The sequence below is a fragment of the Thalia democratica genome, chromosome 2, assembly GCF_965202585.1.
Source record: "Thalia democratica chromosome 2, ktThaDemo2.hap1.1, whole genome shotgun sequence".
Classification (NCBI taxonomy): Eukaryota; Metazoa; Chordata; class Thaliacea; order Salpida; family Salpidae; genus Thalia; species Thalia democratica.
This window is the reverse complement of record NC_139166.1, coordinates 30,771,579-30,799,054: the sequence shown is the minus strand read 5'-3', so window position 1 is coordinate 30,799,054 and position 27,476 is coordinate 30,771,579. Positions and strand designations below refer to the sequence as shown.

The 27,476-nt window shown below is 25.6% G+C and overlaps 1 protein-coding gene across 2 annotated transcripts; it reads left to right on the top strand.

Annotated features, from left to right (window-relative positions):
• The first annotated feature begins 1,215 nt into the window (after positions 1–1,215).
• LOC145829519 (X-ray radiation resistance-associated protein 1-like) lies at positions 1,216–25,188 on the top strand. 2 transcript variants are annotated; one of them, XM_082937344.1, is made up of 17 exons: positions 1,216–1,339; positions 2,647–2,726; positions 2,792–2,836; positions 4,611–4,755; positions 5,295–5,392; positions 5,872–6,017; positions 6,406–6,553; positions 6,687–6,804; positions 7,087–7,141; positions 7,529–7,647; positions 8,262–8,377; positions 10,555–10,711; positions 13,214–13,317; positions 13,968–14,064; positions 15,317–15,524; positions 16,071–16,175; positions 25,060–25,188. In XM_082937344.1, the coding sequence occupies exons 1-17, from the start codon at positions 1,261–1,263 to the stop codon at positions 25,073–25,075; spliced, it is 1,836 nt and encodes a 611-aa protein (XP_082793470.1). In that variant the 5' UTR covers positions 1,216–1,260; the 3' UTR covers positions 25,076–25,188. The 2 variants fall into 2 exon arrangements, with proteins under 2 accessions (XP_082793470.1, XP_082793469.1); XM_082937343.1 differs by lacking the exon at positions 25,060–25,188 and adding an exon at positions 21,130–21,375.
• The last annotated feature ends 2,288 nt before the right edge of the window (positions 25,189–27,476 follow it).

Genomic DNA, 27,476 nt, shown 5'->3' with positions numbered 1-27,476 from the left:
AGCGTTTTTTTTTGTCGTGCAATGAACAGTATTTAGTTATCAAACAACTGTGAAACTGTAGTTTTGCATTAAACTTAAAACTAATAAACAGTTTAAAAACAGATTCTTAATATATCAAAAATTATACTTCAAAAAATCTACAAATCTTTGATTTAAACTTATTATTTTTGCTTAAAGTACTTTTGAAACCTTCCTCAGCAAACAAGTGAAACATTAACTGTTTATGCAGTAATTTATATTCAAGCATGTTATTAAGGTAGCATGACGTAAATATAAAAATTAAGTAAATTGTAATTAAGAACTTACTGGATGAAATAAAATACTTTATTTATACTTTAAGTCAGTAAATTGTTGCGAAAACCTTTGAACTATTTAAAAAATAGTTTTAAGTTGGAGTTTATCATTTTAAAACTTGAATAAAAAGTTAATTTAATATATACGTTGAAACTATAATTAGACTTAACTATTTAAACATTTTAAAACTTGCATAGGTTTAGTGTTTTCAATTACTTAATTACTTTATATGTTAAAAATATATAAACAGTTTTCAAATTTTATTTTATTAACAACACTTACCAAAAAGAGTATACATACACTTTAAAACCACTATTTCATTTAGCTAGCTATACTACTTAACTTTTATACGAAATTAAGCCAAGGTGTTTTAGAGGTAAACTAATTTTTTCTGAGTCTAACTAAGTATTTCTAATTTAATCTGGCTTCGTTCTATATATTTTTTAAAATAAGTTAAAATTTTGAATAACGGTGTATCTGATAAAAGTTAAAAGTCTTTAATTCTTTTTAAAATTAAATTCTTTAAAGTTTAAATTCTATATTAGTTTACTGTTTTTGCGCTTATTTAATTTAGTTAATTTTGTTAAACCTGATAAAATTATTTATGAAACATTTTTTGCTAAAATAGTTTGGTTGTATAAATATCTATAATAAATAGAACCACATAACTTATTCACGACTTTTGAAGCATTTGCTTAACCTTAAACTTTTTTTGTTTAGCTATTGTACTGTATAGAAGACTCTTTTTGAGCACTGCACATGTTAGCAGAGCAGACTATTAATTATTAAAACTAAAGCAAGTTTTTACAAGTAATAAACAGTTATGATCGTAGTTTTTCATACACTAGATGATACATTAAGTGCAGCATGGAAACATAGAAAGCTTAAACCTTGAAGTAATAAGATTAAGTATATATTTCAGTTTTTATAAAAATATGTAAAACTAACAAAAGTATAGAATACATAATGTGGAAGTACGAAACAGATGCTCCTTTGTGTCGTAATAAGTTTCCTGCAAGAGGGGTTGTAAGAAGTACTCAAGAAGGTTAGTGTTTTTAGCAAAAATATTAAATTTATACTTAATAATTTGTCATGTCCTGGACAAGGCGTTAAAAGGTATCCATTGTGTGCGACTCGATAACCAAAAGGTTCTTATTTTGGTAATCTGGATAACCAAAAGGTTGTGCATCAGGTCCTAGAACCAAATATTTTGAGTGTCTTTTTTTTGTCTTTCAATAAACTATAATGTGTGTTTTTTAGTGTAAGCCTACTGAGTTTTGTATGAATATGTTTCCTAGAAAACGTTTATCATTTCAAGGGGTAGAGTTTGAGACTGATGTTTTTTACCATAAAAAAATATATATATTCTAATACATGTTTAGCTAGTTTTGGTTTGTTGACAGGTAAAATTAAGTTGCAGAGGTTTATTAGTATACATACTTCTATATTTGCTGTTTTCTTAATTTTATTTGTTGTTGTTTTTTCTACTGAGTTGTATTTAAAAATTATATATGCATTTTTAAATGTTTATAATTTAAAAATTTTTCTAATTTATAAACATTTTAAAAGTAAAAGATTATTATTTTCTTCACAACTCTCAATCATACTTAGTTGGTAAGTATTTATTCAAAAATGTTATTTAATAAAATATAAAATTCAAAATGTGTTGCCTAATGGTTAAGGGGTTCTAATGATGGCTTTGAAAACTCTCTGAGTTTAACGTCGCTAGATCAAAACTCAGTTGTCGGCACATATACAAAAAAATTTAAGTGTTTAACTTTGTCTAAATAAAAGTTGTTTTTTTTAAGAAAAAGTATACATAGTATGTTATAAATGTAGTTTATGTTTTTTAAAATATTTTTTATATATCTAAGTATTTTGTATGTAATTATAAATAAATTAGAAATTTAGGGAATATTTTATAACCTTGCTTTGGTTTTATTAAAGTGTTTGTTATAAGAAACTTTACACATGTTTGATTGAAGTTCTTTGAGTTTTGCATCTTTAAATAAACCTTTTTATTAATAAAGCCCTCAAGGTGGGCTCAGTGTGAAAAATTTAATTTATTAAGTTAAATAACTTAATTCTATATATATATATATATATATATATAAATGCTTAAATCTTATAAATCTTTATAAGATAAAAGTGGTTTTTGTTTTAAAAAGTTACAGAAAAAAGATAAAATCTTATTCTTATTGTAAAATAGTATTCCTATTTGTTTTTTAACTAAGTTTTCCAAATCAAAAAAAAAAAATTTTAATCAAAAATTTACTTTAAATCTAGTGTTAAAAAAATTAAAGAAATATTTTTTTATTTTTAATATTCTTCATTAAAAATTTATTTAAAAAGGTGCTGGATCTTGGATTGTAGCTTACCATGAGGATGTATTGAACAAGTACAAGGCTCCACTAACTCCACTAAAAACTGTGGTGCGTTTTTTTTCTTAACAAAGTTTTATTTCTGTTTTGAAAAAAACTAAATAAATTATATTTAGGAAATAGCAGAATCTTCAAACTGTGTTCTGAATCTCAAGCTGCTTGTTAGTTATAATTTTCTGTTTGTACTTAAAATTAATAAATATTGCAGTAGAGCAGGTGGTCACCAGCATAATATTTTTACAGCTTTTACTCTTCATAACTTAGCGTAAGTTTTAAGTATCTTGTGAAATGTACCTAAAACCTTTTTTTGTCTTCATTTTCAAACCCAGAATATCTGGTGTATTTTTTTTTTAATTTTTAGGCTGCAGGTTTTACTTTTTATTAACTACATCAATTTTATAATAAAAACATGCTAATAGGTCACAGTTTTTTGACCATAGAGTCTTATTTAATGCTAGTTAATCTTGTTATGATGTAAGGGTTGTGTCTAATTTTTGTTTAACTTTAGATTAGGAGAATTCCTTAAGTAATTAAATAAGTTTAAAAAACTAACCTAACTAAATTTAACTATCTAGGCTTCAAGAAGTCCCATATTGTATAGAATTGCTTCGTTTTGTAGACAGTTTAAAATGTTTAAAAAATATGTATGACAATTAAACAATTAATAAGTGCATGTTGTAATTTGTAATAAACTTTTTAACAATTTAACTTTTGTCATAATTGTTTGCTAATAAAGATCCTAATGAACAAATTTGTTTCAATATACAACAATAGCAACAATTCAAACAATATTTTCTTTATTCATCTATCACACATTTCTTTGTACTAAACATTAACACAGCTCCAAGGAGTTCTGAAAAAATAAGTACTACAAAAAATAGTAGAAGATATATGAGATTTATATGTGTATTTACTAAGTATAAGCCATTAGCATAATTGATGGGTAAAATAAAATATAAAATGATAAAATTAAAAAATAAAAATTTTATAACAAAAAAACTATAAAAAACTGTTTTTTTATTTTTTTTTTATATAAAATTTTTATTTCTCAACTTTTTTAAAATCTGTTCTGACAGAATTTTTTAAATATATCAAGGAACACTTCCTAAAAATTTTAGATAGTTATCTCAAAAAACATAGGAGAAGATAGATTTTTAGTGAAATAGTCTATTTTTGCAGTTTTAGTTTGCGCCTCCCATAACGAACCTATTGTTGCCTCCGACTTTGACCGGCTATATCTCAAAAATTATTTTGAATTTTTAAAATCTGTAAAAAGCATCTTGTAGCTTTGTAAAAACTATAAAAAGTAAGATCAAAAACCAAAAAAGGGGGTTTACCCCCCCCCCCTCTATGCCCTTAATATGATGTTAATACTACTACTTATTATTCAATTATAATTATTGCTTGTATTTGGTAAATACACATATTCATCTTCTAATCCTTTTTGAAGTACTTATTATTTCAGAACTCTGTGGTAGTTTGTTTACTATTTAACACAGAGATACTTGCATCAGTTAAATAAAGAAAATATTATTCGTAATAAATCTAGTATACATTCAAACAAAAAACTTAAAAACTTAGACCTAAATCTAAATTAATGTTTAATATCATAACTTTTTACACACTTCTTGGGAAGTATTGTTTTTATTAGATAATTAATTTTATAATTTAAACAATGCTTTTAATTAATTCACCTTGTAAGAAAACATGTCACTCAAAATAAAGTTTAACTTTCATGAAACTTTTAGTTGTTGTAATAAAGTTTTATTTTTAATTTACTAAAAAGTATTCTTTTGCTACAAGTTTAAACTTGATTTGTTTTTTTTTTGATAACTATCCCATAAATTTCTAAAAAAGTCTAGTTTAAAAAGTTTTGATTGAACAGTTAATAAATAGGTGTTTAAAACTGTTCAAAGATAAATTACAAATTTGCAGGAAGACAAGTATATTTTAGATAGACTGACTGATTTAAGCAACATTGATGTTTTTGGTTGCAACTTAACACATGTTGATGCACTAGGATTTGACAAACTAACTAACCTTGCTTACATTAATGCTTCAGAAAATTTATTGTTACTAGGTTAGGAATAAAGATTTGAACAATTAATTTTAAGTTGATATTATGTATAATGCTAATCGATATGAACGAAATCTTTTACTTTTTGATGTTTTAATTAAAGCTTTACCAATAAAAAGTAATTTTATACTTTTCAAGTATATAAATAGCTAACTAATACTAGTAAAATTTTAAACATTGAACCAATTAGAGGTCGCCATAAACGTAAAAAAGTAACTTACTAATAATTATTGTATGATTTTTACAATACTTTTAGCAAAAATGTTATGGTATACAAAAAACAGTAGTTAACTTTGTATTGATATCATAGTTTTATGTATTACTTGAGTTGTTTGTATATTTAAACTTTGAATTTTCATTGAATTAATATCAATTAAGATAGACCTTCCCTAGGTGTTTATAAACTTTTATGACAAATGATTCAGTTATTTTAAGAAAAAAAGACCATAAAACTTTACAAGGTAATTAGCTATCTAGCAATTGTTATAGTTTACATTGAGTACTTTTCTTTAAAAACGTTTTCATTTTATTTGTTTTTTTAGAGCACTTCAGATATTTTCCATGCTTGCGAGAATTGGAGCTTTCATTAAATTCAATTAACAAAATAAATATAAAAGATGATGACTTTCCCAATCTTCAAGTAAGTCTACTAAACCTTAAATCTGCTACAATTGGCTAATTTATTGTGCGTCAAAAACTTTACTGTTGCTGTAAAACATAAAGTTGGTAAGAAATTTCAGTTCTGCTATGTATTTAGAAATTACAAGTTATGATCTATAATTTTTAAAATGAAAATACGGTTAAGATTTCTTGGTTTAATGATTAATCTTTGTATACTTTTTAAGAGTTTTATAAACAAAGTATTATTTTTTTCTAAACAAAATACGTGAAGTATAATACTTGACATTATTTTTCTCATAATAAACTTTTTCTTTTAAAGTTTGCTATCACTGACTTTTTTTATTATTTCTTTACTAATACATAGTAGTATATTCTTTTTTTCTGATCAGATATAATTTTTAAATGATATATGCGTAACATGACTGATGATAGCAACTTTATTTTTAACTAAAAACATTTTTCTATGAAAAGTTTTTTTGTATTTATTTGTATAAACAGGTTTTAGATCTATCTTACAACAATTTAAAGCTTGATGATTTTTGTTCATTAGCAAAAATATCAAGTTTGAAAGTGTTACATTTGACTGGAAATAATTTTAAATCAAAAGTGGAGGAAGTTAAGCAAGAAGAAAACATAAACGATAGGTTTATTTTTGTATGCGTAAAGTATTTGAAGTTTTAATGCTAAAACTTCTTTATTTTTTATTTACTTAAAGTTGAAAATAAAAAAGTTTTAAATTATTATTTAGTTGTTAAAACTACTTAAATTGTCTGTGAAAACTTATTTGTCAATATAATATATATAACAAATACAAAATTTTTCGGTACTCTTTCTTTATTAAACTTACATATGTTTCTGTGTGTCAAGCGAGTTAACGCACAGAAATATATTTTAGTTAAATAAAGAAAGAGTACTGTGAAAATTGGGTTTTGTTATATTTTCCAGTGAACTTGTCTCGCTAGGATCTTTATTATCTTTTTATTAAAGTTTTTTAAGCGATTAAATAGAAGTAATAGTACAATGGTATTTTAGAAAGGCCGAGTTTAGTAGTTTGCAAATATTGTACATGGATGACACAAAACTGTCAGACAAAAACATTTTCAATGTTCTATCTCCTCTTCCAAAGCTTGTAGAGTTGAATCTAGATAGTAATTTTCTTACAGGTATTCCTGTTATACAAGTTAGTTTTGGTTCAAATTAAAAACAATTTAAAAGGCTTTCTTTTAACCTTAATTTAATTCTATCGTTAATTTTTCTAAATGAAATTTACAGTATCAAGTTGTCTTATTAATATTATAAGATCTTTTTCACAGACTAAGTCAACCAAAAGTTCAGACTTTTCTCAAATTGAAGTTGACACGATCAAAAAAGATAAAGATGCTCAAAAAAAAAATTTAGAAGAACCTAAAACAGGAGAAAGTAATTTGTTAGGTAGAGTATTTATTTTTGTTGTTAACAACCATTAGTTTTACAAAACGACGTGTTGCATTTGTTTAGTTTACTGATTCTTAAACTATATTTCGGTTTAACTATGACGTTACAAAATGATTGTTATTTAAGTGATTATTTGAGAAATATAAAACAATTACAATGACTATTACTAATTGCTAAAATAGTTTTTATTTTTTGTTGGATTTTTATAACTTAATGCATATATACTTGTATACTAAACAGTATTTTTACACAATTCAATTTGTTTATATGTTTTTTCAGAAGCAGAAACTCAACAGTTGTTTGAAAAAACTATACTACCATTCCGAAATCTCAAGTAATCTTTATAATGTTTTGTAAAAACACTTATTTTAAAGCTTTGTACTAGAAATTGTTATAAAATGTGTTTACTAAACATTTAAAAATTAATTTTTGAAATATAAGTTAATGATTGAGTCTATTAATTTACCAACTTTTTAATTTTTAAATGGCAATCTCCAATTAAACCATAAATTTCATAAGTGTTATTTATATAATTTAAATAAAGTTCATAGTTTATGTTAATATTATGGTAATATTTTCTTATGTATACTGCAGATAAGCATGATTTCACAATATTTAGTTTAGTGTAGTTTGTGACATAGCTAGATAGGAGTACACTTAAAGTCTAAAGATTTTAAAAACTTAATTGTTAACTTATGCTTAAGAGATACTTTATATTTAGGTCATTAAGTCTTTGCAACAACTTAGTAGAAGATGAAAAAAACGTTGTCTCAGTAGCTAATTGGCCTTCGTTAAAGCAAATAAACCTTAATGACAATCCCCTAGTCAACACAAAAGTTGGTTAGTTATTAGAACTATATTGGAAAAAAGTTTAATATTACCACCTCACTAGGTTACATTAGCTATTATAAACTACTTAAAAACTTGTGCTAGTTTTAGTTACTTTAGCTACCCAATTTCAAGTCTTTCAAGCTGTTTTAATAGAGTACAAAAAAAGTTAATTTTGCCAAAAAAATAACTCAATTTTGGTTATAAAGCTCTTAGAATTAGTATATAAAGAAGTTTAAAAACCTTTATTAAATACATGTGGTGAAAACATACTAACTCACTCCGTTTATGATATTTAATAAACTAAAGCTATTTAGTTTTGTTATAAAGATCGATAATATTGTACAAGTTTTTTGTACAAATTATTTTTGAAAAGGTAAATTTTGTTTGATATATTTTAGTGTTTCTGAGTTTTATTAGACTTAGTATAGTTCTTTTGCATCAAACAAGAATGCCCATGTAAAATAAATAAAAATAAACTGTTTAAAAGTTTAAATTTTATATTTAAAGTTCGTCAATTCGTGTTTTTGCAAAGGATTTACTTTGAATGAACTTAAACACAAAAAAGTTCATTAAAAGTTTTACTTTAAATTAAATAAATTTAATCAAATTAATAATTTTTTAAGGTGAACCTCCCTTACTTTCTTATTACTTGAGCAAAAGGTGTGGAATTGAAGTCAAAAGAAATAAAGTATCAATGAACAAGTACTATGTTAAAATTAACGACAATCAAAAACGAAAGGTTTGTTTTAAAACTTTGTAACTTTATTTACAGTCTGTACGATATGTTATAAGCTAAAAGTTATTTTTCTCTACTTAGTTATAATGTAAGTAACAAAAAAATCCTTGCTTAGTTTATAAGGTTTAATAACATAAGTAAATTTTTTTTTATTGCAGCTGATAATTGATCTATGTACTCAAAAATACTAAGCAGTTTAGTAACAAGGCTAATACTAACCGTACACCATAGTTACAGTAATATTAAACATTCTTATAAGTAGGTCCAAGTAGTTACTGTGACTGTTACTGAAAGTATGTGATATTTTTATTTATGAATGTTTCGATCTCTGTTAGCAGCAAATTCAACAAAACACTGATGATGAAATGCCTAAAAATAGCTAGTTTTCTTTTGGTAATTGCTCAGAAAGTCCGTTAGCTTATTCTTATAATCACAAGCTGCTCGTAGATTGGATTGTATGAATTAGATTAATACCAAACAGTTTTTAAAAATATCTGTTATTATTATAAACATAAAACTTTTTTACTGTGAAACTTTTGTAGGTGTTATCAATAACATGGCTAAATTTCTAACTACTATAGTTTTATAGTTAATTTAGAATAGTTAATTTTAATGGTTTAAAGTTTTATAGATTGTAGCGTATTGTTTAGGTTAAAAACTTATTTACGATCGTCTTCTCATTTTTTATTGTAGGCCATAGAGAGGTTTAAATATTTTTTTACTAAAATTAATATTGGCTTTTATATGAAAGCTTTAAGTACTAAATATAAGCCAATTTTAAAACTTATTTTTCTTGTGAGATATATAGTAATTCTTGTGAAAAGTTTTTCATACGAAGGTATGGAACCCATAATGTTCATCATCAATTTTCTTGGGTATTTGAAAATTTACTAAAAGTCTACATTTCCTTAATTTTTTAAAATAGAGGAATCAAATTTTTAAGAAATTTTTTATACATAGTTTAACAGAACTAAAGTTTTTAAAGTTGTATAATGAAAAGTAAGATTTCAAGATAAAAAAAAAGTTTTTAGTAAAATAGATATAATTATTTTTTTAATTTCTAAAATCCTGTATATGAAAAAAACTAAATATTAATAATGGACATACTGTAAAGTTTGAAGAATGTTACTAAATTGTAAACATTTTGAAAAATATCTATATCTCGAAAGTTATTTATTTATTAATATTTAAAAAAACAGACTTTAAGTTTTTACTTTAATCTTAAATTTAAAACCAATATATTATAAAAAATGATCTCACCTTTCTATGCTCTTAATTAATTTAGGAGAACATAATATTTGGAATAAAGTACTCCTTTTTTGTTTGCACCTTCTATTCGAAATATATTGAATTCACCAGCTTTGATTTCTTCAATAGATAAATTACTGTAAATTTTGTTAAACTGTAAAACGTATCTGAGATAAAAATTTACAAAGTAAGACCATTTATAAAGAAAAGTTTTAGGGCTTTTTCATGGTTCTAAGTGGTTCTGAAATAATAAAGTGGTTTATAAAACGTAAATATTGGTAGTAACATGTTGATATTTAGTGTGTATATTTGTCATTAGTAAGGGTACCACCTATTTCAATTTTAAAACTTGCATTAATTTTTATCTCTAATACTTCAACAAACAAAGCAATTCCAAAACCTTTCAATCACTTTGGTTTTGTATTTTATGTTAATCTAAACGAGCTTAAAAAGTAAAAAATATCACATATATATAAAAGGATAATAGTTTTGACTAACGTCCATATCGATACTACATTTTTTACCTTATCAGGTATCTCTTTTTTATCTTGATCTGTTTAAACTTTAGATCTCTTGTATATCAATATTTATTCATCATTATTTATTTTGTACTTTAAAGATAGTTTAGTTTAAAAGCTACTACTTCTTCTATCTTGTGTTGAAGAATATATCAATAAAACTGATTAACTATACGTAGTTGTTTTTTTTTGTAAGTGTCTCCATTAGAAATAAAATTTAAATACCGTCTACCAATAAAAAGTTTTTAAAAAATGTTGTATAAAGTAATTTAAAAGGTTTTTGCATTTATTATACTTTTCATTTCTTTACATTGAATTTTTTTTATAATGTATACAACTAATTACCCTTCAATAAAAGCTTTAAAGAAAATAACGCTAAGTAATCAAGATTTTATCAAAAGTCTTAATGCTTAGGTGTCTGAGATAGTTCCAAAGATTCCTAAGCAGCCAGTTGATGTTTTAATAAAAGCGTTCAGAGAATCACTCCCGAGCACATCTCCAACAAAAGCTGAGGATAAAGATAAAACTGACAAAACTGATAACACGAATCAACAAATACCTCAAGATGAAGGTTTGTTTATATTAAAATATTATAACTAAAAGTAAATATTTTTTAAATAAGCTGATTACAGTAAGATTTTTTTATTTTATAAGTACTTATTTGGTAGATTAAAACTGAATTTTTAGTGTTTTTTCAGTTATTTTTTCATCGTTGAAGTATCATATTTTGTTTTTTAGATCAGTAAGTAAGTTTTTGGCGTGTTGTGTTAGTTGTTTTCAAGCTTATCGGTTAGATACTGTTTCCTGTTCTTCGCGCGCTTATTTTCTTGTGTGAATTTTAATTGAAGTATGAAATTAAATTAGCTCATTTTTCTTGTCTTTTGAAATTTAAAGCAATAAGCTAAAAATAGGTTCAGATTAAAGGAAAAATTTTAATGAAACTACACAACAAATATAAGCTAAAAAAATCTGTATGCAATGAAAAAACTAACACACAAAAATAATATAAGCAAAATGATATTAATCACAGTATTCATTATTATAGAATGTTCGCATGTCTCCGCCTAAAAATATTGCTCTAACAACTCTACCCCTAAGAAACACAACTTCTTTTTTATATACCATACATCCGAGAAAATGTACTCTCTTATATAAAGATTTTTTTTTTGGTTTTACAGTAACTTTTTTACCAAAACTTCAAAGAGTGTTTATTTTTAGAAATAAAAGTAAAATTTTATTACAGTCTAAAGTAAAAAAAAAAAGTCTTTACTTTAAATGTCTTAATTAGTATTATTACTTGGATTTAATTTTTTTTTTGAATTAAAACAAATGAAAAAGTTTAAACAGTAGTTTTTTAAGTATTTTGAACTATAATTTTTAAAATGAATACAATTTTTAAAAGAAAGTTGTTAGTTGAGTTTAAACTAGTGAAAAAGCTGAAGTGAATAAATATCATTTTAACAAAAAAAAAAGAATAACTGAATAATAAAGTTATATCAAATTGTTTAAGAAGCTTTTATAATTCTATCTTATCAACGTTTTTGAATTACTACAATAAGTTTAATTTTTACTTTCATAAATAACTAATGATGTGCTAAAGTTATCTTTTGAGTAATATAAGTTAATAAATTTACAATTATATCTATCAACAATGGCAATAATTTTGTATTAGTTTGTTTTGTTTGAAAAATATAGGGGCAGCGAAAGAAAATGTTGGCCAATAGAGGGTCCAATATTTTTTTATTAACATGGGCTGTTAAATGAAATCTTAAAGTATAAACTACAGTTCAATTTTTATAGATTTTTTTTTTTAATTATTTTAGTTTTTGTTTAAAGTTTCCGATACAAACGTACAAACAGCAAATTTTTCATTGTTAATTTTCTCGAAAATTAAAAAACTCACTAAAAATATATATTCTCCTTCATTTTTTGAGCTAGAGGCCTCAAACTTGGTGGATAAATTTTTTTAAGATTAAGAAACTTTGAATGTTGGTATTTAAAAATATAAAATTTTTAGATTAAAAAAAAACAAAAAAATCAGTTGTTTTTTTTTTAACTTTTTATTTTTAGATATAAAACAATAACATTAATGTATTGAAAAGATTTGAATATTTGTAGTGGACTTTCTGTAAAATTTTAAACAAAATTGACTGAAATGAAGAAAAGATAGATTTTTAATGAAATAGTCTTTTTTTCGAGTTTTTTGTTTTGCACCTTCTATAAGTAATCTATAAAACTCACCGACTTTGATCGCTTATATCTCAAAAATTACTCTGAACTTTCTTAAGCGGTGAAAAATGTCTGATAGCTCAAACTAAACTCGACAAAATAAGATCTACTTGTAAAAATCAATTTGGACCTCCTCCTACGGCCTTAATAATTTATAACTATATATGTGTTGTGTACAGATCAGGATTCCCAAACTTTTTTTCAAATGGCTTTCTTTTATATAAATTAAAAAAGCTATGGCCATCTTGTACTAAGATTACTCAAAAACCTACCATAAAAAATACCTGAGACCTTTTTTTTTGCTTTTCATCAGCAACCCAAGAATATCTAGTGTAAGTTTTAAAACTACCGTAAAAAGCACATAATACTTTTTTTTTGTCTCTTCATCAAAAACTCCAAAATATCTAGTTTAAGTTTCAAATTATGACCTCATGGCCCCCCTGTGACTCCTTAACTACTCTTGTTCCCCCCTTCCCTCCCCCCCCCCCCTTTAGCACCTTTGCTGCTCGTGGCCCCCTGAGTGTCTGTCTTGGTCCACTTTGGGAAACCCTGGTATAGATGGTGTAAGCAATGTATTTAAATCTATAAACATGTCAATATATTTAACAAACATTTACCACTAACACTTTCTTTGTTTTTATTTATTTTTGATAATCACTGCATTGAATATAGTTGATAGGTTTTTGATTAAGACGTCGTTATACATTAAATTTAATACTGCAAATTACAATTTTTGATTCAAATTAAAAAAATTTTTTTTAACAAAGTCTTGTTGTTTTTCTTTGGTTATATTAACATTTTAAGCTAGTGCTATTTATAGTTTAATATTTTTTAATTGTTTTAGAGTTGCAAGGTGAACCAGTATTTTTAACACAATTGAACGAAGATGAAGTAAAATCGAGACCTCAAACTCAACAAGAAAATATCGATTATCAGTCTAAAATATCTGTAAGTTTTTATTTATGGGGTATTTTGTGTGTCTCATATTCATTACTACAGTACTAATGCTTTGTTCTTAAGTGTTATTTTAAAGCTATAGTTACAGCTCTTATTTATAAAGATTTAAATTTGTTTAACTAAAGAAACTTGTTGTACATACTTCATCATTCACATTGAAATAATGTGTTCGTAAACCCAACATATAAATATTTCAAATTAATAAAACCACACTAAAAAGCTATTATTAACTGTAAACAAACTTTCTGAAGTTAACATGATATTATACACATTTTTCCATTCGTGGTAAAAAACTTCAAATTAATTTTTATAATGTATATTAAAATAAGTGTAACTTTGTAATATCTGGTTATATAAATGAAGTTGCTGAAACCAGTTTTAAATGCATAACATTTTTGTTTTCAGAGTTTTTCACTTAAAAATATTAGAATAAAACTTAAGTGTATCAAATAAGTTTTAGTTTATATATTAGCCTTATTACTTTTTACATCCACTACTTTTTGTATGTATAATATGCGTATCTCTCTTATACTAGACTTATTTGTCTGCTAGTATAAAAAAAACTCAAATTATTTAAAAATAGTTAATTGATTGAATATTTTCTTACTTTTTAGTGTTGTTTTAAATCAACTATTTGTTAGGTAGTAGAAGAAGAGCCTCGACTAACAGATGATCGGTTTATTGGTTATGAAATACTGTTAAATACAAAACCAGATGAAAACTTCATTGAGCCAGTGGGTACGTTGCAACTTGTTTTGTCTGTTATTAAATCTTCAATTTTTCAATTACTAAACTAAATATAGTTTGGAGTCATTAAGTAGATTTCAATGTAAATAATTTAAAGTTTTAGTATAAATATTAGTTTAGCTGTTCAAATAGCTTGTGAAGTATCTATCACCGTAACGAAATTCTAATTTTTTTGTTAGAACTCTTTGTTTAATTAATCAATAGAATATATATATATACATATGTATACAATATGGGAACGGGTCAAATATGCACGAATACACTTTTGCACGGAGAGTTACTTTTGCACGGAGGGTCATTTTTGCACGAGAGTAAAAATGTAATTAAAGTTAATTTTAAAAACGAGATAAATAAAATACAAAAAGATAAATTAATAATAAAAACCAAGAAGAAAAAGTAAGTTACCGACCGAGGGTAAGGGTTAGGGGTTACAGTAGTAGTAAAAATAAAATATAACTAATAAAAAAAAAGTTACCGACCGAGGGTAAGGGTTAAGAGTGATAGTAAAAGTAAATTTTATAAAAAATAAAATTAGTTAGAAACATTTTTAACCCGTGCAAAAGTGTCTTTGTGCATATTTCATACCTACGCTTATAATATACATAATAATATGATCTTTTTAAAATAGTTTTTAAACAAAATAACAATCTAGTGCAAAAATAGACACTTAATAGACATTATAAAATAAAATTTCATTAGTAAACACATTTTTAAGTAAATGAAGTAACTTAAAAACTTATCTATTTTTATAAAACATTTATCAATAAAACAATACTTTTAATATAACTAAGTTGTCTGGTTAAGTTTTAGCAGTTCAAAAAAGTGACAGAATAAACTAAATCAGAAAAATAAAATGTTGTTGTAAGTATAACAATAGTTTTTAGATATGAACAATTAGTAGTAAATTTTAGTAGTAAATTAGTAAAATTAGTTGTAAAATCTGGTAGTAAACAAAATATTTAGTTTGCACATTTTTAATTTACTTGTTTTGTTTATTTATTTTGTTTTCATTTATTTTAATTATATATGAACAATTTAAAACACTTTATAGTTATATTAAGATAGTTTTTTTGTTTGCCTGTTAGAATTTTTTACCATAAAATTTTAACCATTTTATGTTTTTGCAAAACTTGCACTTTTTTAGAAACAAATGCAAGTGTTCTTTCATGTCTAGTTTGTTAGTTAACTAGGTTTGTATTAGTATAACCCACTAAGTAACTTTTTCTTTATATAAATTATAAAGGAATTCAAAACAACGTGAAAGTGTTGAAGAAAATGCTAGATAGAGAGCAGATTTGTCTGGATGCAACAGCAGTGTTGGACAGGGTAAAACCTGTTTACCAGGGTAAAAAGTCGGTGACTCTGGAAAAGATGAAAATTTCTCGATATCCTAAAATTCAACCTACCAAGAAGCAACAGTTTGATGTTGCCCTTGACAGTATGAAAAACAAGTTAGTTTTTAATGATAATTAGATGTTTTAGAAACGAGTGAAATTGATATTTTATGTTAAAAAATATACTTTTAATCAAAATAATTTTTTAATTTGTAAATAGATTGATAGATAATTGAACTTCATCTAATAATTTTTTGTAACTATGTTTACTGTTCTTAATATGCATAATATAGTACAAATATTAAAAAAATTAAACTAAAAGAAAAACTAAAAACTTTTCTTTTAAACTATTTTTTGTTGTTTGAGATAAAAATATTTTTTAAGTTATAAATTTTGTAAGTTTACTAAAAATAAGTTCAAAAAACTTAAGTTTTTGGTTATTGACACTTTTTATTTTCATTTATTAAATAGGAGCAGTAATAAAAAAAACGTGAGCTGTTTGAAATAAATGAAGTAACTTATTTTCAATTTCAAACATAATAAAACATGCTTAACTTATTTATAATACGTTTTAAGTTTTAAAATAGTAATTATACTATAAGCACTAAAATTGAATATTATAATATTGTTGTAATTTTTAAAAATCTAACTATACATTCACAGAAATAAAGCAATGGTTACTATCGAGTTAACAAAAGCATTAAAGTCTAAGGAAATTGGTAAAAAAGAGGCAGAACAATTACTTAAAAGTGTGCAAGAAAAATATGTGTAAGTTTTCGAACTTCATATATTTACTATGTATTTACTACCCCTTTAGAAAACTATTAGTATTTTTTTTTGTTTTAAATGTAAGTCAAATTAATTGTTTAAACAATTTTTCGTTCGAAATGTTAGTAATTTAATTAATTTGCAAGCAAGTGTTACTTTGTGGGGAACGGGTCACAAATACACTGAGTCACTTTTGCACGAGCTTAAACACCTATTATTAAAAACTTGTTTCTATAAACGTTGTTTTCCAATAAATAAATAAATAATTTGCGTGTACATTTAAAAATTTAATTTTTGATTAAACTAAAGTGCAAAAGTGACGCCTGTTCTGATACCTACCTGTGATATAGATTAGATTAAGTTTTTATTGAAGAGTTGAGCCTTAAATTTAAGATAAAACTTTTTTTTACAAGTATATTTACCATTTGAGATTTCATGAGGCTTAAACACAAATATACTGATAGTTATGTTATTCATCAGAATCATATGTTTATAAATAAGTTAATTTATTTTGATAAATTTTTAGACTAATAAACTAAACTCTAAAGCAGGGTTTACCAAAGTGGGCCAAGTGGGCCTAGGGGGCCATGACAGATACTCAGGGGGCCAAGAGCAGCAAAGGGGGAAGAGGGGGGGGCCATGAGCAGTAAAGGAGCCACAGGGGGGCCATGAGGCCATAACATGAAACTTACACTAGACATTCTTGAGTTGCAGATGAAGAGCAAAAAAAAAAAAGGTCTCATGTTTATTTTATGTTAGTTTAGAAACTTACACTAGATATTCTTGAGTTGCAGATGAAGAGCAAAAAAAAAAAAAAAGGTCTTTGATGTTTTTTATCGTAGTTTATGAGTAATCTTGTTGAAGGGGGCCATTGCTTTTTAATTTTCTATAAAGGGGGCCATTTGCAAAAAAGTTTGGGAAACCCTGCTCTAAAGGCAACGCACAAAGTATTACTCAATATAAGCATCTATTTCACCGTATGGTAGTGACAAATTTGTTTACGTTTTTTTATGGCACCTGAGTGTTATATAAAAAGTATAAAGAAAAAATAAAAGCTGATAGAAAAAACATTTTAAGTTTTAAGCTATTTGAAAATTTAAACAGTAGAATATAAGGTGGGTTTGGCAAACTGCACAAAGCAATATGTACTTTAAAACTAAATTCATAAGTTTTTAAGCACTATCATAGGCAGGTTTTTGAACGTATTTATATACCATTTGCAACTTATTATTAACAGATTACTCATTTTGTTTTATATTTTATTTCACATAGCTTCTCAAAACTATAATAGTTTCATTCTCAAGTGATAAATGTTAAATGAAATTTGAAAAAAAAATGGTCAGTTAACAGCTTAAAAATAACTTTAAATTATGACGTATGAATAAATTCAAATAAATACAAAATTTAGAGATTTAGCAACTAAAACTAAAGTAAAGGTATGTTTATTATGTTTATTTTGCTTTTCTATATTTATTGCTATTTGCGTATTTAAATTAGGTCGCCCTTTCTCAATCAATATTGATTCCAGGCTGTAGAGTTCGCTTTGTTTACATCTTTTCAAAACTTTAAAGTTTTGAACTATGTCAGAGTTTTGACAGGGTGTGCAATTAAAAAGATGTTCAAATATAGCGCTGTTTTTATCTGTTCCGCAGTGGTCTGTAATTCGTCGGAATATTTGCCGTGATGTTTCTCCAATGTAAGAGGTGCTCTGATCTGCAGAGCAGGTGTATTTATAAATAACATTTGCGTTAAATACTTTAGAGCACTTACTTTTGTTGCTGAAGTAGTCAGAAAATTTTTTGCTGGTGTAGGCCGGTTTTTTATTAATGTTGTGATTTTTAAATATGAATGCTTTTCGTTTTTTGAAATCTCATTGAACAACTACCTACGTAAACTTATACGTTTGAACCTACGAAATAAGAGTAGTTTTCGGTTTCTGTTTTCTTTTCATTTTTTGTGTTAATATATTCATTTTGTTTAAATGTTGAATTATCGATTTTGTGAGCTTCAAGAAATTTGTTGATTTTAGACTCTATAAGGTTTTTTGGATACTTATTGTTAAGCAATAAGTTTTTAATTTTTGTAAGTTCATCTTTAAAAGCGGTACAATTTGAGCATATATTAAGCGCTCTGTTTAGATAAAAGTTTATTAAACCAATTTCCAAGATTTTGGACAAATACTAGTGTATTGCACTATTAGATCTGTGTTTGTTGGTTTTCTGTACACATTTGTTAGTTCAGTTTTTTTTTTTTTTGTGTGACTACGAATATATCATCTACATATCTTGTGTAGAATAGAGGTTTTGTTTTTGAATTTGTTTGTAATTGGTAATTTTCTTTTGATGCTACAAACCAATTAGCTAGGGTTGGGGCCAATGGGCTGCCCATTGCAACACCGTCTATTTGTTTGTAGACTTTTTCACCATAAAGGAAAATACTTTGGGAGCACAATTGTAAAAATTTTCTTTGTATATTTTTAGTAGTTTTAGCTTCTTTGAAAATTGATTTGATATTTGTGTCATAAATTGTTGTTAATATGTCTTTAGTTACTTCTTTTAGCGGAGCGTGAGTATACGGGCTTTTGATGTCTAAACTAGCAAAAGCGTTTGAATGTTTTATATTTAGCTTGGATATTTTGTTAACAAATTCATTTGATGATGAAACACTATATTTGTCATACAAACAACTTTTTATTTGTTTTTCTAACCATTTAGCTATATTGTACTCTGGAGTGTTGATAGCTGATAATACTGGTCTTATTGGATAATTTTCTTTGTGCGTTTTTACTACACCATATAATTTGCCTGGTTCTGAGCCTCGTGGATAGATATTGTAATAGGTTTTTTAGGTTACTATGTTTTTAATATGATTTCTGCAATAATAAATGACTTTGTTTTGTTGTATAATTTATCTCCTTTATTATCTGTTCAATAAGATTCCAAAAACGAATAGCATCCATATTTAAAAAACACAACATTAATAAAAAACCGGCCTACACCAGCAAAAAAGTTTCTGACTGCTTCAGCAACAAAATTAAATGCACGGAAGTATTTGACGCAAATGTTATTTATAAATGCACCTGCTCTGCAGATCAGAGCACCTCTTACATTGGAGAAACATCACGGCAAATATTCCGACGAATTACAGACCACTGCGGAACAGATAAAAACAGCGCTATATTTGAACATCTTTTTAATTGCACACCCTGTCAAAACTCTGACATAGTTCAAAACTTTAAAGTTTTGAAAAGATGTAAACAAAGCGAACTCTACAGCCTGGAATCAATATTGATTGAGAAAGGGCGACCTAATTTAAATACGCAAATAGCAATAAATATAGAAAAGCAAAATAAACATAATAAACATACCTTTACTTTAGTTTTACTTGCTAAATCTCTAAATTTTGTATTTATTTGAATTTATTCATACGTCATAATTTAAAGTTATTTTTAAGCTGTTTACTAACCAAATTTTTTTCAAATTTCTTTTAACATTTATCACTTGAGAATGAAACTAGTATATTTTTGAAAAGCTTTGTGAAATAACATATAAAACAAAATGAGTAATCTGTTAATAATAAGTTGCAAATGGTATATAAATAAGTTTTTAAACAATACAAAATTGATTTTGTTGTAAAAACTTACATCTAGCTCTTAATTCAAAAATTTATTTTTTTAAATACCACTTGGATCATCAAACCACAAACTTTCGGTAGACTGAGACCAGGAAATCTTGTGGTCTGATCAAATTTTCTTATTATTAAAACTAGTCAGTCAGTCGCAACCGAAAAAATCGGAGTCGTCGATAAAACTTTGGTTTAGATTTAGATATTTCATATTTCTTAGCACAATCACTATTATTTATTAAATTTTCTGCAGTTGAAGATCTTTTAGCTGCGTTTTTGGTTGCAGTTGTCTTAATTTCAGTTTCTTCTTCTATAAATAGGTATCTTGCATCTAGGTAAATTTTCCTTGATTCTGGTTTTGAAATGCCTTGAATTTTGTCCAATCCTTGTTCACAGAAGCAATTGAATTTGTATACTATACAACCATTGTTTAAATCTGGTATCGGATTCTTCAACTGAACTTTTAATACTGGTTTGGAGACAAATATAACTCTTATATTAACTTGACTGTACGTGTTTTTGTTAAATGTTTCACTCAAAGCCCATACATACGTGATGTTTCTCCAATTAATGGTAGTTGATTTGATTAAAAAGGTTATAAAACCACATGATAACAACCAAAATAAACCTAAGATATACGGATCGGAGAAGTTCCCAGCTTTTTTGATACTACCATATATTTGAGAAACATCACGTGTGTTTGAGGATTATGTTTGTCTCGAAATCAGTTTTAAAAGTTCAGTCAGAAACCAGTATTAAAAGCAGAACCTGAAATTAAGACAACAGCAACCAAAAACGCAAATAAAATATTTTCAATTGCAGAACATCTAATAAATTAAAGAGATTGTGGTAGGAAATATGAGATATTTAAGTTTAAAATAATTAATCATTGCAATAGATTTTTTGACTTCGTTAAGTTAGAGGCTATCTCTATATTTTTATACAAACCATAATTGTGCAAACAAAAAGAATAATTTGATTACAAAGTGTCTTTGTTTACTTAAATTAGCCAATTTGTTTCATTTAATAGTATTTTTAAATTAATGATTACTTTACACTGATTATTTATAACGCTTATTGGTTACTTTGTTAGTTTTATTTTTTTTAGTGAAAAACTGTTCATAAGTTTATGTTCTGTTCTACTGTGAGTTTCTGTATAAAAGTAGAGAAATATATGTTAAACTGTCACAAAAACTTTAGAGAGTGCTATATACTTGTTATGTACCTAACTAAAAGCAAAAAATGTAAATCTTTTACACAAAATAATTTTTCTGTAAATATAATGTTAAATATCAAAGAAGTTATTCTGCAATTATATTTTTCTAAACAGAGATCTGAACCAAACTGACTAAGAAGGTTTTATTTTGCTCAACAACATCCTCATATTTATAGCTTTTGAACTTATTTTTTAAAGTTTCATCAAAAGTTTTAGTTTAAAGCTTACACAGTGGTTAAGATTTTTAAAGAATTTATACACTATGTATTATAGGCCCAATATAAAAATAAAATTTTATGATTAAAAAAAAAACTCATAAAATCAAATTTTGATATAACATTTTACCGGTTTTTCACTTTGAATTCGGTTATAAGACATGTATGTTTTTTATTTGTATGTCTGTCTACAATAAAAACAGTTTCATTATTTCTTGTATTGTTTTCTTTTCGTATTATTGGTATTATTCGCCTAAATTATTTCTATATAAAACTATTTTATACATAAAGTTAGAGTTTGTTGAATACAAAATAGAAAAATTTACGCAAAAAATTTTTGTTCAATGGACCTGGTGAATAGAAAGATATTCCAGTCATCGAGCTAATTTACTAACTATTTACTATATTTATTTTTAGCTATAAAACTAAGGAAAAAGTATAAACAATATAGTAAGACATAATACTGTTGCTTGAAATTTATAATGAAGTTAAAATATAACAAATAAAGTTTAAAGTAAAACGTTAATAAAAACATGCTTTTAAATTTCATAAAGTGTATGTGGTAAAGTATTTTAAAAAAGCTTCATAAAAATTTCTAGGGCTATCACAAGGCTAGTTTTAATTCAATAAACTTGAGCAAATTCAGGCTAGTTTTTTCAAAACTTTTAAGAAATAATATTTTTTTTTGTAATTAGTATTTATAAAATTCTTAATTAGTTTCTGGTCTGCTGTTTAACTTAAATTAATTAATATCTCTTGCGGATAGCTCTACCTTAACATAACACTTCAACTTTATTAGATTGCTGAAATTAAAACTTATGATGGTAATACAATAGTTCATATTAATTTGTTTAAGTTTTTTCACAGTAATATTCTAATAGTGTTGTAAGTTAAGTGGTTTTGTGACATAAAGATGGTGTAACTTATTAACACTAATTAAAGACAAACAAATTTGTAAAGTTGTAACACTCAACAGTGTTTTTCGCAGTCGAAAGTGGCTTTCTTTTCTCTCAAATTTATTTAACTTAAATTCAGTAACGCGCTTGTTTTGGTGAGTTAGTTCTCAGTGTCTTAGTTGATAACGCTTATCTATTGCAAAGTGTTGTATTCGCATCGTACACTTGTACGATGGCGACTGTTTTTTATATGAACTTTTGAATTAAAGTAGTTTATTTGTACACTTTGTAATATTTTGTTTAGTCGTTATATCTATTCATTATAATACTCTTTTATCTTCAGAGACTCGATTTCTTTATATAAGTAATTAAGCATTTTAACAATCTTACTACTTAATTAGGCTAAGCTTAAATGGTTGTCTAAGTTATTTAGCTAAGTCAATTCTAAACATTTAAGTAACCGTCACCGATATTGTTATAACGCGTTAAGTCAGTTAATATCCAGGTTCGCGTATGTAAGTAACAACAATACATCGGTAAATGGTGACCCTAAAAATTTGAGCACGCACCTTAATTAAGTCCGTAATCTTCGTCTTCTTCTTTTTTGATTTCTACGTTTTGTAGATGGTGACCCAAAATTAGGTTTCGTCCTTATTAGTACTCATCAGGCAGGAATAGTCGCGAGAAACCGTTATTGTGATCTTAAACAAGCGGGGTTAAGTACAAAGTACTGAAGTGACCGTTTGTGGGTAAAGTTGAAAAAATGACACAGCTAAATCATTCACAGCCCAAAATCTTAGACATTTTCATCTTATTGTGAGATTATAGTCTGCGCTCGTTTGATCAGTTTTAGCCAGTATTTATTTAGGCCATCATCAACAAAGTTGAGATTTTATATGCCATCGATAGTAAACAATGAACTTTACCGCAAGATCAACAACAACATTTATATAAGTAATTAAACATTTTAACAATCTTACTACTTAGTTAGGCTAAGCTTAAATGATATTCTTAGGTTAATTCGCGTTTCATAAATCGACATAGATAAATAACTTAGCTAAGTCAATTCTAAACATTTAAGTAACCGTCACCGATATTGTTATAACGCGTTAAGTCAGTTAATATCCGGGTTCGCGTATCTAAGTAACAACAATACATCGGTCGATCGGTAAAAAGTGATTTGTTTTGTAACGTCAGAGCGACTTTTCATAATTCATTTTAAACCAAATAAAAAAGAGTAAACTAGCTTCTTTCATTGCTAAGATTTTTTTAGGTGGCTTTTATTTCTAAATGTGTTTAATTTAAGTAAAATATATTTTTTTGCTAGATTCTTTTAAACTTATTTGTTTCTTACATAAAATATGCATAATTTTTTTTCACCAGTAAGTCTTTTAAATACATAATGAGTTGAGTCAAGTTAAGTAAATAAACTAAGTAACACTAATAATAAATAACAGTTTTGAGTATTTTAATAAATAATTTACACTTAAATAAGACATAAATCTGATAATGCAACATTTTAAGTAATTATATATTGTGTGAAAACTTAAAACCGTGAAAAAACGAAATAATTATAAAGTTATACAAAAATATGTTATTATTTATTAAAGTTTGTTGATAAGTGTTATCTATCTATCGTAAATATGCCTATTAGTAAGTAAATCATCAGTAGTGATCTACAGAATCCACTAATTAGGATCCGTCAGGTCCAGATCAAAATATTTGAAACTTTATGTAGTGTTAATAGAGAAAAACTTGAAAAAATTAATTAATATAGTACCACTAGTCAAAAAAAATGCTCAAACTAAAAACACGCTTTTACTTTTAAACTATTTTACTAAGAACACTAGTTAAAAAAATAAACGTCTTACAAACAAGACAACAAAAATTCTATCTAGAATTAATATAAAACATTTTTTCTTAGTTTTTATTATTTGTATAAATTTAAATTGTGCTTCCTAATAGTAGAAACTTAAATATAGTAAACTATAATTTGTAAAGATACTTTTCTATTTTTTGATATTAACAACACAAAACTTATTTCGATAAATTCAATTAAATAAAGCAGTATTTTATTTACAAAGTCTCTTATATAACTGCTAACAAAATTTTAAATAGTTAAGTTATTAAATGAATCACTGTAAAAAAATAATATGATAGCTATTTTGTATTAATTTTCTTCTTACAAGATTTATTGTAGCAAACAAATTCAGTGTATTAGTTTGCTGTTTTCTTACGTAGTTAATGTTGTTATAATATAATTTATATGTACACAACTACATTTATAAATATTTAAAACTAGTCAATAAGCCTAAGTAGTTGTTCTAGTAAACATTTATTTTACAACTAAAATACTATTTATGTATTTTATTTTTGTGACAAATCAGATTAATCAGAGAAAAAAATCATAGTGCGTTTAGTTTCTTTTGACATCTTTTTTATTTTTTTTATTATGAAAACTACAAATTCTACATGCTAAAAGTTGCTACTTTTCATTTGTTTTACAACACAAAAATCTATTCTCAACAAGACGATAAAAGGTATCCTTGGTGTGCGACTCGACAACGAAAAGGTTCTTATTGCACCAGGCCCTAAGACCAATTATTTTGAGCGTCTTTTTTTGTTGTTCAATAAATTATAATATCTATACAAAATCTCACTTTTAATTTTAAGATATGATTTTAAGCTACTTGTACGATTGAATTTGAATTTTTGTTCCTTGTATGATATTAAAAACAAAACTGAATAGTTATAAACAACGAACTTTAACAGTTGTTTTTTTGATAAGTTTAAATTAAAGCTTTATGTGTAGATTTTTGAAGAAGAAGAAGATTAAATTCTTTAGAAACTGTTTAGATATACTAAAGTAAGTAATTAAGTAAACAATATTTACTCATATCCACGCTATCAAGCTAAAAAGAAACCTATTCTAGATTTTTAAAGGAGTGATGAAGAAATAAAAGTTTTTCGCCGGTCTTTGGAAACAACCGATTTTGATTTGATCGAACAAGTAACCTCCCTCAGAAAATAATCTTTAAGAGTAAACAGAAGATGGAGGAACCGAAATATACTTCCACAAAGATAAGACAACAGCTTCTTTAATTTTTTTAATTAAATTTTTTTCAGCTAAAAAAATATTATTTTATGTTTTAATATTTTAATTAATTGAATCTTGTTGCTCGCTTTTGTGAGTGGCTGTACTTGTTTCTGTTTCAAAGTTAGGTTGGAACGATAAAAAGCTATTAGCAACATAATTTGTAGATAGTTGACTTTTAGGATTATTAGGTGTTACTAGAAGAAAAAGACTACTTTGAACAGTCTCATGACAACTATGCAATTTTGAATTCTAATTTCAACAGCTTTCCAACCTGCTGTTTGAGAATAGGAGGGAAAAAGTTAACTCGTTAACGTTGATCAACAGCTGTTGTGACAGACAACAAGCTGTTATAATGAAGGTTTTAGTGTAAGCTGTTATTTGTAACATACAACCTTCTTTCGGAAGCTCCTCTATATTTTCTGTTAAGGTTGTAGAACTACTTTGAATTTGTAAACTATTCGATTTAAAACTTTTTTTTAAATCAGTACTTCTGCATGCTGAAATACACTTGACAGCAATACGTTCTTTCTATTACACTGCTGCTACACTATGTAAAAAGGTTAAAGGAGTTTAATAATGTTGCTAACAAGTTGCCATTATTCAGCTTTAACAATAAAATCAAACTTATTGTAAACCACGTAGTACTGGACACTTTTTTTTCTAGTCTTTTCAAACCAAATTTAAATTTAAAATTACCTACTTAAATGTTAGAAAAAAAATTGTTTTCTTTTGAATAAAACCAGTAATTAAAAAAGTTTTACAAAATTTCACGACTATTAATTTCAGTAATATTCTTAACATTATACGTTCATTTTTATTTACACAAATCTTTGAAATATAATTTTGTTTCATAAAATCATTCTTCTTTAAAACAAGGCTTATAAATAACTTATTCTGAAACTGCAGAAAACAGGAATCTTAATTTATTTGTTAGAAATTTAAAAGGATCTAAGGAGCAGTAAAGATTTCTATAAAAAAAGGTTTTTAAGTATAAACAAAATAGTCTAAGTATACAACTGAAAGAAGCTGATAAGGGAAAACAAAGTATTCTCAATAAAATGGATCTTGATCCAACTAAATATTAGCTAGGATCCGGCTGGTTCAAAACACGTATATTTTTTAAAATTTAGGATCCGGCAGGATCCCAGTCCAAGTAAAAAACATCTAAACTTATTGGTCTCAGTAGATTTCTAATCATCATTAATAACCTTTTTATACAACTTTAGTAGTAAAAATTTGCTTCAATGTTATTGTAAAGTAGAACTGAATATTTTCGTAAAATTTTATAATACTAGTTGAATTTTTTTTAAATTTAGTCTACTCTACACCATACTGTTTTCAGCCTGAAGCTGCAACTCTTATATGTTTTAAAAGTAAATATGTATAATAACAATTTAAATATTCGATAAACTACTTTGTGTTTTTACAAAAATAAAAAACAGCATCTATTGTAGAAGTACAGCTTATTTATTATAACTGAGGATCTCAATTATTAGCTGAATGAAACATCGTTTTAAGAATAAATTTAAGAAAAATAAATTTATAGAAATATAACCAATAAAAGTTTTGCAAAGTTTTTAAAAAAGTAAAACTATCGACTTTTATTCCATTTTTGCTTTGATTTCAAATTATAATGGTTTTGTAACAAATAAGTTAAGTACCCTAGTTTTAATTACTGTATTTTAATGAAATATCAATCTTAAACGCTGTGAATATAACGCAAATAAGATTTATAGTCTTTTGACGTATTAAAAAAATACTTAGAACTTAAAATTGTGTTACATTAGTAATAAACTAACAAAAGCTATAAAGTTTCTGAAAAATGTTAAGTATTTTTATTAAAATAAAGAATTTAATATTTTATCTTTTTATACGAAGTGTTACAAGTCCTGAACATGACATTAAACTGTATCCGTGATCTATGTCTCATTAACTTTAGGGATTTTTACTTATCAAATAAAAAAAACTCTTTACGAAAGTTTTCAAACAGATTAGAAGTCTTACTATTATTTTAGTTGAATTTAGTTAAATCAAAATCATGTTTTGAAAAGATTTTTATAAAAAATATATTTTATTTTATTTTTACACGTTGCTTTTAAGTTTAAGACGAAACATTTTTGTTGCTTAGCCGAAACCTAATAGAGGGCTGTACGTTTATTAAGCCTAATTTAAAAGAACATAAGTTAGTTTATGAAAGTTTTATAAAAAACTAACTATTTAAATATTTTACTAGTTTAGGTTTTCAAAAAAAGC

Excerpts from the sequence above, each read along its gene's own strand:
- LOC145829519 (XM_082937343.1), top strand. The coding sequence starts at position 1,261 with ATGTGGAAGTACGAAACAGATGCTCCTTTGTGTCGTAATAAGTTTCCT. Across the intron at positions 7,142-7,528 it reads CTACCATTCCGAAATCTCAA|GTCATTAAGTCTTTGCAACA; the intron begins GTAATCTTTATA and ends CTTTATATTTAG. Across the intron at positions 16,176-21,129 it reads AGTGTGCAAGAAAAATATGT|AGATCTGAACCAAACTGACT; the intron begins GTAAGTTTTCGA and ends TTTTCTAAACAG.